The sequence below is a fragment of the Brachionichthys hirsutus genome, chromosome 17 (assembly GCF_040956055.1).
Source record: "Brachionichthys hirsutus isolate HB-005 chromosome 17, CSIRO-AGI_Bhir_v1, whole genome shotgun sequence".
In the NCBI taxonomy this organism is placed as follows: domain Eukaryota; kingdom Metazoa; phylum Chordata; class Actinopteri; order Lophiiformes; family Brachionichthyidae; genus Brachionichthys; species Brachionichthys hirsutus.
The window spans coordinates 7,115,407-7,128,332 of record NC_090913.1 but is presented as its reverse complement, the minus strand read 5'-3'; the positions used below and the strand labels follow the sequence as shown (position 1 = coordinate 7,128,332).

Genomic DNA, 12,926 nt, shown 5'->3' with positions numbered 1-12,926 from the left:
TCTCCCACTCAGCAGCACGTCCGCCTTGTTAATGTTACTCCCTGATTTAGACAATCATAAATCATTGCCTCATGTTTGTCTTAAACAATAACAAGAGCAGCAGCGTGTCTTTAACGCACATCTTCAGAGCGCACAGAAACAACGGCGATTCATTCAACCAGGATGTTCCTCCAGTAAATACGTTAAACGTCTTCCTGGTGTCAGACGTCTTTCTACCAAAGAGACATTCTTAACAGGAAGTTTCCTTTAAACAACTATTTGAGGCTCATTCAGGGAAGATTGCTAATTATTTCACAGCAATGATTAGATAAAAGTCTCCCCTTTTATTCATCTGTAATCGTTAATCTTTTAACGACACCTCAACAGGCTTCAATATCTAAGACATTACTAACAAATGAATGCAGTACTTTTGACAATAATACATTTCAGTAGTACTGAAGCAGTGCTTTTACTTTGTAGGTTTAACTGGTGCATCCGACAGACACAGCTCATATCATGACTGGAAAAGAAAGACGAAGAGGCAGGAGGGTGATATTCATGCACGCAGCACTCTTAACACAAAGCCCTTGATTCAGACAGTGTCAAATCTGCATGGCGACACCAGATGCAGGTACAAATCTGCAGCATGCAAGAACAATAGCCTTGAGAGAGGAGCGTGAGCTTGAACTGTGCCAGCCAGGTCACCGAGCGTCTCCTTATTTACGTGTGTCAGCAAAGGAAATGAAGTGCAACAGCAACATGTTTGTGTTTTGGCCTGCTGGCAGGTGCAGAATTAAGTATGGCCCTGGAACATTTTATGAATTAAACAATTAAACTGAGGATATAATCGATAAATTACTCAACACCACACAAAAAACAACAACAACAACAATTGAAGCCTGATATTTTTCAGAATTATAGACACGAGTAAATAGCATTATTTAAAGATTTTACTATTGTAAAACAGCCAGCCACCACTTGGAATCAAAAATAATTAACCTCATAATTTACATCTATAATTAAAGTAAGGATTTTAAAGAACCTTTCAGCCCAGACAGAATCTGAGGGCTTTTACAGGCAAATTTACTCCTCCTGGGAGTGTGTTAAATAGGCCCGTCACAGCTATTATATAATCACCAGACCTAATTATTTGAGCAAGCTACAATCATTTTGGAGAATCCTTAGAACCACTTGCAACAGCCGATGGTTCAGAAACGTCACATTTCCACCTTCCAATGTTTGACTGGGGCTCGTAAGGCCTGATTGTGTAGAATAATCTGCAATGAGAGGAGGATTTAGCCTTTAATACAACCAACTGTCTATAACTCAGCAGTCATGAGATACAATCCAACTGAAAATAATGGATCATACGGTGCTGTGAGCCCCAACATGTGGCTCCTGCCTCCAAACACAATGGTAGACGTGTGTGTGTGCGTAACCTCCTTCTCTGAATGCAGGTTACACACACAAGCATGCACACACAATGAAACCTGCATGGATGTCTACACAACTCATAGACAATGTTCCTGACCGCTAGACGCTAAACACTCGCCGCCTCACGCAGGCGAATCATATACCTAATAGAAGCAGCAGAGAGGGTTCGCTGGGATAACGCTGGCTGTGCTTGCGTGCAACCTTCTGTTCGTGTGCATGTGATGATGGAATCAGATGGAGAGGAGGTTTCAAAGATGCAGCGGATCAACACATTGCATTGGAGCATCCATGTTATGTTACAATCCAAAGTGCGTGATTAAATAGTACAATCGAGGTAAAAAAAAAATTAAACTGCTATTTACACAAATTTAAAATAACGTGCCTTCAAATCACAATCTAACGCATGGATCGCCAACCTCTCCGAAGAACTGATCAATGGGCATCATTTTTGGTGTATTCTTGCAAACAGGAAACACAAAACAGAGAAGTAAACAAACACACAACCGCCTTGACAGAAACAGCTCGTCCCATAGGATGACAGCCCCCCCCCCCCCCAGGAAATCCTTTGTGCCGCAGCTTCACACTTGACAAGCCTTCAGTTCTAATGACTGTGTCGTTTGGACGTGACATGTCCATTATTGTGGGCCTCCTACATGCTCCAGGATACCGGGCCTGCATGCTCTGCAGTCAAACTCATGGCCCCGGCAGGAGCAGCATCTGTGGTCAAAATGACAAACGACCTCAAAACAATCCAATAACACACGTCCGTAAACATGAAAGGCTTACCTGGGACTCATGTTCCATGATCAAAGGAGGTGTAAATAGCGTCGCTTGCAAAAAGATTTCAAAGGCTAGCCCAATCAGCTGATCAGAATCTTATTAATGGACACGGAGATCTCCCAGCGCAGCGCCATCCTCTCCTGCCGCCGTTCCACCAGGAGGGCAGCGCCGCGTCTCTCACAGCTGGCCGGGAGCTTCCGCACGCCGAGAGGCTCCGTTGTGCGTGGGGACGAGTTCAGTGGAGCGAAAGCTTCCCGTGGCGGATCGATAAAATAACCATAACGTTCGGGAATGGAGCCGAATATTCCACCGGGATGTGATAAAACAAACGGCCTCGGCACCAACCATTCAATGTAAAGGGGACAAGATAGAGGGTGCACCTAGTTCAGCACGAGGAGGGGCTGACCAATGAGCTTTCGGAGAAGGACTTGATTGGCATGTCGCGAGCCAATAGTCTCTTTCGTCTGGCGGATCCCGGTGGAAGGACAACACAGTCAGCCAATCACTGTTGAGCTTCATTCTACTGAAAGGCGGGGCGTCCATGTGTCACCCAGCGGAGTGAGCTCAGCTTTGACGGATTTACAGGATCTATCCGCGAACAGCGAATAAATTATTAATCACGTTACAAAAACAATATGTAATAGTTTTACTAAGTCTCCGGTTCTGAGGCAGATTGCAACGAAACAAAGAGCTACAGTTACAAGAACTATCAGCGTCTCAATTCCCTGATTGCAAATGTTAAATTCAGTGTCTGAAAAAGGATTTATAAGTAAATTAATAACTAAACACACACAGGAAGCTGCGCACTTACGGTAATATTCAGTAGCTGGGTCATTAATGGCTATTGGCGACTTTTTAGTGTGCTAACCTTTGGGGAAAAAAGAATGCATTTTTCGTTTTCGTTTTTTTTTACATTGTATCAGGTAAATGGCACATTGACTTTTATATTTTTATCAATAAATAATAATTTCTAGTTCAGCCTTCCTTGCAGGACGTAAGTTGGGCATAAGTGTCTCCCTGTGCCGACTCAGCATTATTTTGGGCAAAAATAAAGCCATACCTTAATTGTGCTTCGTGGTGGAAATCCATCCAAGTTGGAACCAATGCCCAGCGCTTACTACTACAAAAAAGTGCATGGGGTAATAAAACTCAAATGAAATGTGAGGGAAGAAATGGGAATGTATGTTTTCAGTAAGGAAATACAAACTTCAAACGAAATGGGAATCATTTAGAGACATTTTTGTATTTGATACCTCGGACAGGAGACGATCGGTTTTCCTCTCGGGGTGCAAAACGGTTGATGTGAAACACATGCTTAAAGGGTCTCGCCTCATTTCACATCTTCAACACAATTAGAAATCAATTTGACCACAAAGCTCAGTATGTATTTAAGAATGTTTTGGGGACCTGGTGCATTGAGCAGAACTATATAATGAAATCGGTTTATTGGCAGCAAGAAATCATATATACAGATAAGAGAGGAAATCACTGGAGTACGCTAACTACACTAAGTGTTATACATATAAATACATAATAAAATGAAAGAAAAGGACAAAGTTTTCTATTGATTTTCATTTTAGACTGCTTACACTTTTGGAATCTCATAGCAGTATTTCAGCTGTATGTCAAATAAAAGTCCCAGACCTTCTGTCAACTCAACGCTTCTTTGGTTGTGCAATGTCTCGAGGTAAAAGGAAAAGGAAATCAATCCATCAATCCCATCAGATCAATGATGAAAAGGGGAGTCTTGATTTGTCATGGTTGTGAATGGAAGCAGCTTCTTCACATCGTACAGGGTGCTGCTGATCACTGATGCAACATCTCTGCTTAGCAACACGCTACCAATGCAAAACGTCTATATATAGTTAAACCTTCACATGCTAGTGAATGCATCATTTGGTTTTGGTGGGGGTAAAAAAACGCTAATCTGTGTCTCAGCTTCGCTTCTGCTTTTTGTTGACTTAACTTTTACTACAAACGTTGCATATTTCAGCTGGACCGTGCTGCTGTACAAAATAACAGTGCTCTGCTTGTGTTTTTCTGAAACTGAAAGCAGTGCACAATAAATATAAAGCCCAATGCATCCATAGAATGTGCCAGTAGGACACCGAACAGACTGAAAGGAGACTTTCTTTTAGGCCGCAAAGTCATTTTTGCTAAAATCGCCTTTGTAGGTTAGTGTGGCTCTGAGAAAACTATTCAAAGAAGAGACATCTCTTTCCATCGGGAATCATTCCTATTTTCAAGTGTTAAAACTCGCAGAGGCCCCTTCGGAACGCAATACGTCTTCGGAAGCGTCCATAGTAACCTGTATGGGTGTGTGTGTCCTCCGGTGTCTGCTAAGAGAATGGCTCCATGAAAACCTGCGACCACAGGTGAGGCACAGATAGGGTCGCTCTCCAGTGTGTGTCCGCTGATGTTGCGTCAAGGACTTATACCGTGTGAACGCCGCCCCGCATTCATTGCAAATATATGTCTCCGACTTTATATGGACATTTTGTTCGTGTTCTTTCATGTTGCCCAGCTGTGAGAAGCCTTTGCCGCACACAGGACAGAGATGTGGCTTCACTCCAGAGTGGATCAAACCATGAATGTTCAAATCGTGACGAGAATAAAACCCCTTGCTGCAAACGTCGCACGTGTACGGCCTTTCTCCCGTGTGGCTCCTCATGTGTCTTTTCAGTCCCTCTGAACGGGAGAAGCAGCTCTCGCACAAGTTGCACCTGAAGGGTTTCTCTCCCGTGTGGGAGCGGAAGTGGCGACGGAGTTCCGAGGCCTTGAAGAAACACATTCCGCAGTCGGAGCAACGGTGGGGTTTTTCCGGCTGTTCCTCGTGTGTCTTCTCGTGAGCTTTGCAGTGACCCGACTCGGAGAAGCGTTTCCCACAGACCGCACAAGTGAAAGGCTTCTCCCCGGTGTGCATTCGCTTATGGCGGGCAAGTTTGTTCGGTTTACTGAAGGTCTTCAAGCAGTACGAGCACTGATGAGGCACCTTCGGTTTCTTGGAGTGCGTGCGTTTGTGCCTGTCCAACTTTGAAGGCCTGTTAAAAACCTTTCCACAGTCGGGACAAGGGTGCTTGTTGGTCCTGCTGTGAAGATTCTCGTGTCGGATCAGCTTCTCCTTTTGTGTAAAACTCTTATCGCAGTGCTGACACTGATGAAGAGTCTTAGGCGTCCTTGTGTGTACAGGTTTATGCCTCTCTAGCTTTGATGGTCTGTCAAATACCTTGCGACAGACGGGGCAAGGGTAACTCTTGTCGTTTTTTTTTTCTTTCTTCGGCTGTTTGGAGTTCTCTGGCTCAGTGGAGGTGGACGCGTCAGTAAAATCTGATTCTGACAACGCCTTCCAGATGTCTTCTGGACCTGAGAAACGATCACATAAAAATATTGTCACTTTAGAAACAAACAAAAAACCCTCTCAGGAGTATATAAATGCGTATGTGATACTAAACACACGGGTTTTGGGATGTTGGTGTTTTCACTAAAGGATTGTAGAGGGGAGATACACACATTTCTAGTTCTTTGTTTTGGCTGCAGGTTCATTCTATTTAAATGAATGAGAAGTCTTGGACATAGAAATACTTCCATAACATTTTCTATAGAAATATAAATGTACTTTTTTTTTTTTTTTTACAACATATAATACAGAACTATTAAAATGCAAGAAGACACTTACTTTCATCAGCGGATTCTGTTTTAGGGGCAGATGCCTCATCTGGGCCCATGACTGCAGCCCTTTTACATACAAAACACACATTCAGACACAATTAGAGGAAATGAAAGATTACACGTTGAAGAACAGATTTAGTTTTGTTTAGTCTTTTACTGTCCAACCAACACTACCTTTGATGGCCAAACTGAAATTTAATTTTGAGTCTAAACATTTCAGAAAGACCTTCAAGGCACCATAGAACCACACACGCTATGGATTTACTGCCATCCAGTGCTGTGGCTGCGGATTATAAGCAGCAGACGGTGTTTGGTTTGTACATCCTGTTCTACACGAAACATGGTGGACTCACAATGTATCACTAATTCTCAAGTATTACACACAAAAGGTGACTCTTTTCTTTATCACACGTAGCTTCTATCATCGAGTTGCTCTGAGAACCAAGTGATGTCAGGATAATGAGACTATTATGGGCTATTTATTCATCAGCTGGCTGCCTGCGTGAACTAAACTACTATCTTTATGGTATGAATTAAAAAATAATCCAAAATTGTAATCGAATTGGTGCCATGCGGAGATATTTCTGCAACCACCAGGTAGCTTTGTTCAACAGATCCTATTGTGGCATTTAAAGCTCCGTCGCCCTTAGACAGATACTATCAGTAGAAATAAAGATACATCTTATAACGCTGACTTTTATTAGAGTATGAGAGGATTTAGGGAACGCGAGTTGAAACAATGCAGAATGTAACATCTGCAAATGGGCAGAGCAACAAAACCAAACTGATTTGAGTACAGTTGAGAATGACTCCATCTCTTGTCAATCAACACCCGACACTGCACGGCTACAGCAAGCTACTTTATTTATATTAGTGGTTTTGAAATTCGGGGTACGTGATTGTTTACTTTTGCCACATGCACGCGGACAAATATCGACAACGTTCGATAACTTAGCTGCAGCTAGCATACAAGTCACGTTAGCTAACGTGCTATTTCCGCATAACATTAAAGACGCCAGATATAAGACCCACCTCTCTAATATTCCTTTGTGATGAAGGCTGTCACATCTGTTGTCCGCAACGGTTTGATTATAAGATATATAACCATAGATATATAACCACAGTCCATGATATTTAGGTTAGCTTGCAGTAGCAGCCTGCTACTAGCAGGATTGGGAAAACGTCTTCTTCTGTGGTTTTGCTGCAGTCGGCTTCAGCCGGTTTGCATTGCTGCCACCCACTGGACGATAGTCTCTCCAACAAGTTCACGTTCAATTATTTATACCAGCATATTTCTAAAAGTTAAATAGCAATAGCATTGTTTCAATACTGTAATAAAATAAAATAAATTATATCGCCCTTATTTCTTTATAGAGCTCTTTATTATCTGCTATGTAGTGTTGCGTAATGATTTAATGTTTCTTCTCGGTTGTTTACATTCTTGATATAATCCGGCAGAATCTTTCCTATAAGCTTCAGTCTATTGTTTAATATGACCAAGTTTCATAATAATAGACTCATAATTACTTCTTCTCAGTTGTGGATTCAAGGCGATGTATTGTATATGTAGTACAGTATACTGGATAGAATATATTATATTAGATAAAGCCAGGCTTACCTACACCTTAATAATACATGACAGTTTCAAGTATTAAAATGTGGAGAAACTTGACACAAATATTTATTTCAGTCTGCAACTCATTTGCTTTTTGCCCCATTATATTGGGAATTGGATGTGATGGTGTTTGCAATATGTAATTAGAAAAACAATTTATCCTCCCATGATGAAAAGTAAATTATGTTTAATTGTAATCAAATGCAGAAGAATACAAAATAATAATAATAAAAATGTTACAACTGATGACCATTTCATTGAAATTCATAAATATTCACTGACTGATATTAAAGTTTGCATGGCATTCCCATGTGGGGTTCGTGGTTCCCGGCATTTGTTCTGGGTTTCACCCACAGTCAAAAGAAAAAGAAACAAATAAGGCTGACACTTGTCCTCCTTGACTGATTGCAGATGTTATTATTTTCAATATATGCTTGCTCTTGTAGCTGACATGTCTCATCATTCCGTCTGTGCTAAGATGCTTTCATTTGAAGATTTGCCTTCTTCCAGTTAAGCAGCATTGAGAGAAAAATGTTCAATGTACACAATTTACAGATAGGGATATGTGTTATAAATGGAAATAGAGTTCTGGATGCCCCACACTTCCAGGGCCTGGATCTTGAATCTTCCTTTGCACAGTGAGATGCTCTTAAATGTGTCACAACGCTCTGAGAATCCTCTTGCCAGGCCTTCCTGTAGGCAGATTGCACGCCCCCCATCACCCCCTAAGAAAGGAAGCATCCATTAGTACTGCTTTGCCAACCCTTGTTTATCTAACATTGTCAGTGACGAGACCATTTGTTAAAGTAACAATCTATCACAATGTGTTGAACTGACATACCAATAATTAGCTGACTGTCATTTCCTGCTATGAACATGGATGCTTCTTGTTCCTTGTGTCTCTTTGGCTCTTTGGCGGTGATAGAGTCCTCTGATTGTGCAGTGAAGGGGATCGTCAGGTAGCTAGGGTCTTGCGGCGTCCCAGCAGGGCAAGACAAAGTTATGGTCGCTGCATTGGATGTGATAGTGGAGCAACTACTATTGGATACATCGGTTAAGGCTTGAGGGGAAACTCTTCTGGTCATAATGTTGACCATAGCCTGCTGGTAGCGCTCCATGCTGGGGCGAAGCTGAAGGAGTTAGCACATTTCATGTTTTAAGAGCAAATTATAATAACAAAGACAAGGTGCACTCGAAATCCACTGACAGGATGCATGTCGCAGCAAACCTAAACGTATCAGAGCTGGAATGTGTAGCATAAAGTGTGTCTCACCGTGAACACAAAACATTCCCCAGTTCCAAAATATGTCAGTCCCTCAGAGTCATGCTTTCTTCTTTCCAGCACATCTGTTGACAGGAAGGCACCAAAGACCTGAGCAACGGGAAACGTTCATATTTAAGTATTACAAGTCACATCTACGGATGAATCAATCAAAAGGCGGATTCATTAACCCGTTATGTTACCTCTTCATCCACAGTTTTGATAATTAACACCACCGGTTCATGCCCCTCCACATGTGAATAGAATCTGTGTGTGACACAGACATAAATGTCATTTATAACCAGACAATGTGTCTGATGACTAAACCTGGCCTTTAAATAAATATCTAACCAATCCTTTTTTTTTGGCCTCATACCTTTAACCGTTAGAATATGATATATACCTGCTGTGTTACTAAAACCGACTCATTCTCAGGAATTTAGATAAAATAACTAGAAAAAAAAGACATTACCCTTCACACGCAAAGAAACACACATTAAATAAGGACATGCAACGAGATGAGCAAGGGAATACAGGTTACTCACGAAGCTAGACTTCTCCCCTGCTCAGCGACATTAAACAGTCTAATGGGACTGAACAGAGCAAAGCGCTCCGGTATCCAGGCCCAGATGACTCTCATTTCAGTCGCCGTCACAGCACTGGAGCTGAAGAGGTCAAAGTTGACAGTCTCTACCAACTGCCTTTAGGAGCACAGAAACAATAATCATGCAAATGTCAAATTGAAACAAAATGTTATAAATATGAGGGATTTAACAAGTATAGATTGAATGAATAATGTACAATGTAAAGCGTCTTTGAGTGTCCAGAAAAGCGCTACATAAAACCAACGCATTATTATTATTATAAGAATGACTATCTCTTAAGACTATTCACGCATCCATCCATTCTCTTGTTGACCAGACGACCTCAATCGTCTTGTCTACCGCCGCTTTATCGGAGCCTATTCCACCTGACTACTGGTGGGAGGCGGAGCTTCATCGCGGGGCCACACAGAGACCGACAGACACCCATTCACAAACACACTTTTTCTCTTTCATAGCATATCTTTACAAATGCCTTTTACCGGCTGTTCAGACTTTGCACGGTCTCACCTCTTCTGGTGTATGGTGACGCCTTTTTGCATGAGGGAGTTCTTATTAGCATTGAACAGGAGATTGAGTTCCCTCCGAGTGGCCATGGAAATCGTGAATGCCTTCTCCAGAAGCTTTTCCACGGTGCAGTGGCGCGCTACGTTCTCCACGAAACTTTTCATGTCGGTCCTGAAGTCCTCCACGTCTGCCACTCGAGACGACACAGACACTTTATAGAGGCTGAGTAAAGCCAATGCCACCCTGCAAAAGAGCGATTACGAAATGCACGTGTCATGAGAAATAACGCACTCACAGTGATTTTATTGTGCCACGACAGCAGGAACAAACCTGTAAAGGACCTTGTAGCCCTCCGATAGGTAGACATCCAGCACTCTAATGGCATACGTGAATGGGAGGTCAGCAAATATCCACATGATCCAGTCAGAATAAAACTCAAAGAGATTCTGGTGAGAGCTGGCAATCAGTTTACGGATGCCTCTGCAACACCTGTTAGCAAGGTCGCCAAAGGTCATACAGGAGGCGCGATAGGTGAGGAAGGTTTGGTCGATGTAACGCTTGTTGGGGTCATTGTAGCAGATCAGTCTGGACATGCTGTAGAAGCACTCAGCTTCGTCCTCGCTGAAGTGGAGGATGAGGGCGACCAATGCAGGCAGGATGGGGCAGAAGTTCACGTCGGGGAAATATTTTGCAAGGCAAAGAAGGACCTTTTTCACAGAGTTAAGACCAGCTTTGTTGAGACAGTATCTGGATAACAGGAGAAACAGCAACAAGTTATTGGTCAAACTGCAGTTTAGTGTAATGTATATGCATATTAATGATGCATTTAATATTCTGAGGAGAAGACAAGAAAAATTCTTAAAATTTAAGATGAATAATTAGAGCTAAATTAAAATAAGAGAAAAGGGCATTTGAGCTGAAAAAAAAGGATGTGGTAAAACTGTTAAGAAAACAAAGTGATAATACGAATTACTTCATTTGCTGTTTACAGTATGTTATAAATTGCCATATCGTCCACTAAAGTATGAATGAATCATATAAATGTCACCTAACATGCATAGATATGATGAAAATGTGTACTGCTTTTCAGGGTAATTATTTTGGCAGTTCAAGGATAATGCTGTAAATTAAAAAAAACACAACATTTTACTGGGATATGTTTTACCTGGGTATGTCTCCTGCCTCCATGTACTCTGGGACTGGATGGGTGCTGATTTTCTGTTCTCCAAAGAGCTTCTTAGTCAGCTCATAGTAGATATCTCTGTCTGACGTAACAGACTCGCTGCAGATATAAACATCAATCCATGTTCAGGTCATTTGAGCATGTGGCTTTAATTTCAAACGGATTAATTTTTTTCTTATTTCAATCCCACAAAATGCGTGTTTTCTTTGTGACGTATATTTCAAACATGGTCATTTGTCAGCTTCAAAGTAACATTTTTCACCTGGAGTTGATGCTGTGAATGGTGTGGTAGTACGCTTTGGCCCTCAGTGTGTGGGGCATGGCCCAGAATCCTTCCCTGCCCATCGCTTTCAGTTGCTGGTGGTCGCTGTTTAGGATCTGCTGGTATCTTTTTGCGGCTTCAGGGTCAATCTTCTCCCAGTCCACAAACTGTCCATACTTCATCCCTGAGCAGGAGCTGATTTCCCAGTTGTCCGACTCAGAGATGGTCATCATAGACACTGACTTCAGACTGCCTTTACTGCCTGAGCAATAATATGAAGACATGTGTTTGTTGTTTTGCTTAGACGATGAAAATAAACTAATTTGTAAGACAATATTTTCATTTTGCAATTAAATCACATGGAAAAAACATGATAAAAGCACCATAAAATTCTTTAGATAATAAGTGCTTCTTTGGTTTAGACTTGGACTTCTTTGAAGTTCGTTCAACACCAACTCCATCCCACTCTATCTGTGCTCTCTTTTTCACTTCGTTCTGGACCAGGGAATTGGCTTTCTCCCTCTGTGGACAGGAACTGGGAGATATTCTTGCTTCATCCTCGGAGAAATGCTCTGATGTTTCATAACTGTAAAAGGACCTGAGAAGCAATCCAGTCAGTCTCGAGGATTATTAGAAATTGGGCCTCTTTTTAATCCCCTTTTTTGTGATGATAGTGATGTGGCTATTATATAGATGCAATCAATCATCAATCAATCAATCAATAGACATGAAAACATACCTAGAGCGAGGTCGTAGATTGGTTTCCACTGTCTGAGTCTGCACACCATACTTCTTGCAGTCCTCTGGACTGTAGTAGGAGTGTGATCTTGGCCTGCGTCTGCCTCCTCCAGCCGCAGCACCGACGTCTTCTGCAGACATTGTGCTCATTGAATCGGGATTTGTGTTTCCACAAATGGAGAATTCCAACGTGCCTGGAACTGGAATCATCTCAAGTCCTATTATATCACGAACCATAGGTTTTTAGGTAATGTCTGGTAGTAGTAGTAGTAGTAGTAGTAGTGTCTACTGTGAAAAACTGCACATTCTGGGGCTCAGGGCTTTATAGCAGATTATGGGCGGGGCATGCGTGACCTAAACTATAGGGGCATGGCCTGTTTTTGGTGACGTCAGTCCAGTGAGTTTCCTGTTATAACCTTACACATAACATAACCTACACCTTCTTATTCTAAGAAATGTGACATCAAAAACAGATATTACATTTCAGATCACATAGCAAAACAGAGGCACATTTCTAAACAAGTGACCTTCAAATAGCCCTACATTTGTTTTTTACATGTTACAAAGGAATAGAGACGCTCTCTTTTCACAGATTAGGAATTAACAATCCTCTTAACCTTGCACAAAAACATAAATCAGTGATACACACTTTAAATTACCCTAAACAATATGTAAATCTGTTTTTTTTCTTAATGTTATAAACAAATAGAACCACCAGCTCTCTTCTTATCAAAACATTGATTGTTCAGAATAAGGCTATTAAACACGTGAATGTTTAAGAATAGATTTTTAAAACTAATATTAGCTTTTATTGTCATTACATGTTTCACACTTTTTACACTGCAAAGACACAAAATAATGGTCTTTCTTTGAAAATGCTCCATGTGTAGCATCAA

General features: G+C 41.5%; 2 protein-coding genes across 2 annotated transcripts; both read right to left on the bottom strand.

Annotated features, from left to right (window-relative positions):
- Window positions 1-3,520: 3,520 nt before the first annotated feature.
- LOC137906728 (zinc finger protein ZFP2-like) lies at window positions 3,521-5,918 on the bottom strand. Its single transcript, XM_068751016.1, has 2 exons — window positions 5,870-5,918; window positions 3,521-5,556 (listed from the first exon to the last, which is right to left on the bottom strand). Exons 1-2 carry the CDS (start codon window positions 5,916-5,918, stop codon window positions 4,436-4,438), a joined length of 1,170 nt encoding a protein of 389 aa, XP_068607117.1. The 3' UTR covers window positions 3,521-4,435.
- Window positions 5,919-7,803: 1,885 nt separating this feature from the next.
- On the bottom strand, window positions 7,804-12,267 carry LOC137906958 (TBC1 domain family member 24-like). The gene is made up of 11 exons (XM_068751258.1): window positions 12,032-12,267; window positions 11,676-11,890; window positions 11,293-11,554; window positions 11,013-11,129; window positions 10,178-10,594; window positions 9,851-10,090; window positions 9,284-9,439; window positions 8,942-9,005; window positions 8,751-8,849; window positions 8,319-8,607; window positions 7,804-8,202 (listed from the first exon to the last, which is right to left on the bottom strand). Exons 1-11 carry the CDS (start codon window positions 12,265-12,267, stop codon window positions 8,027-8,029), a joined length of 2,271 nt encoding a protein of 756 aa, XP_068607359.1. The 3' UTR covers window positions 7,804-8,026.
- Between the last annotated feature and the right edge of the window lie 659 nt (window positions 12,268-12,926).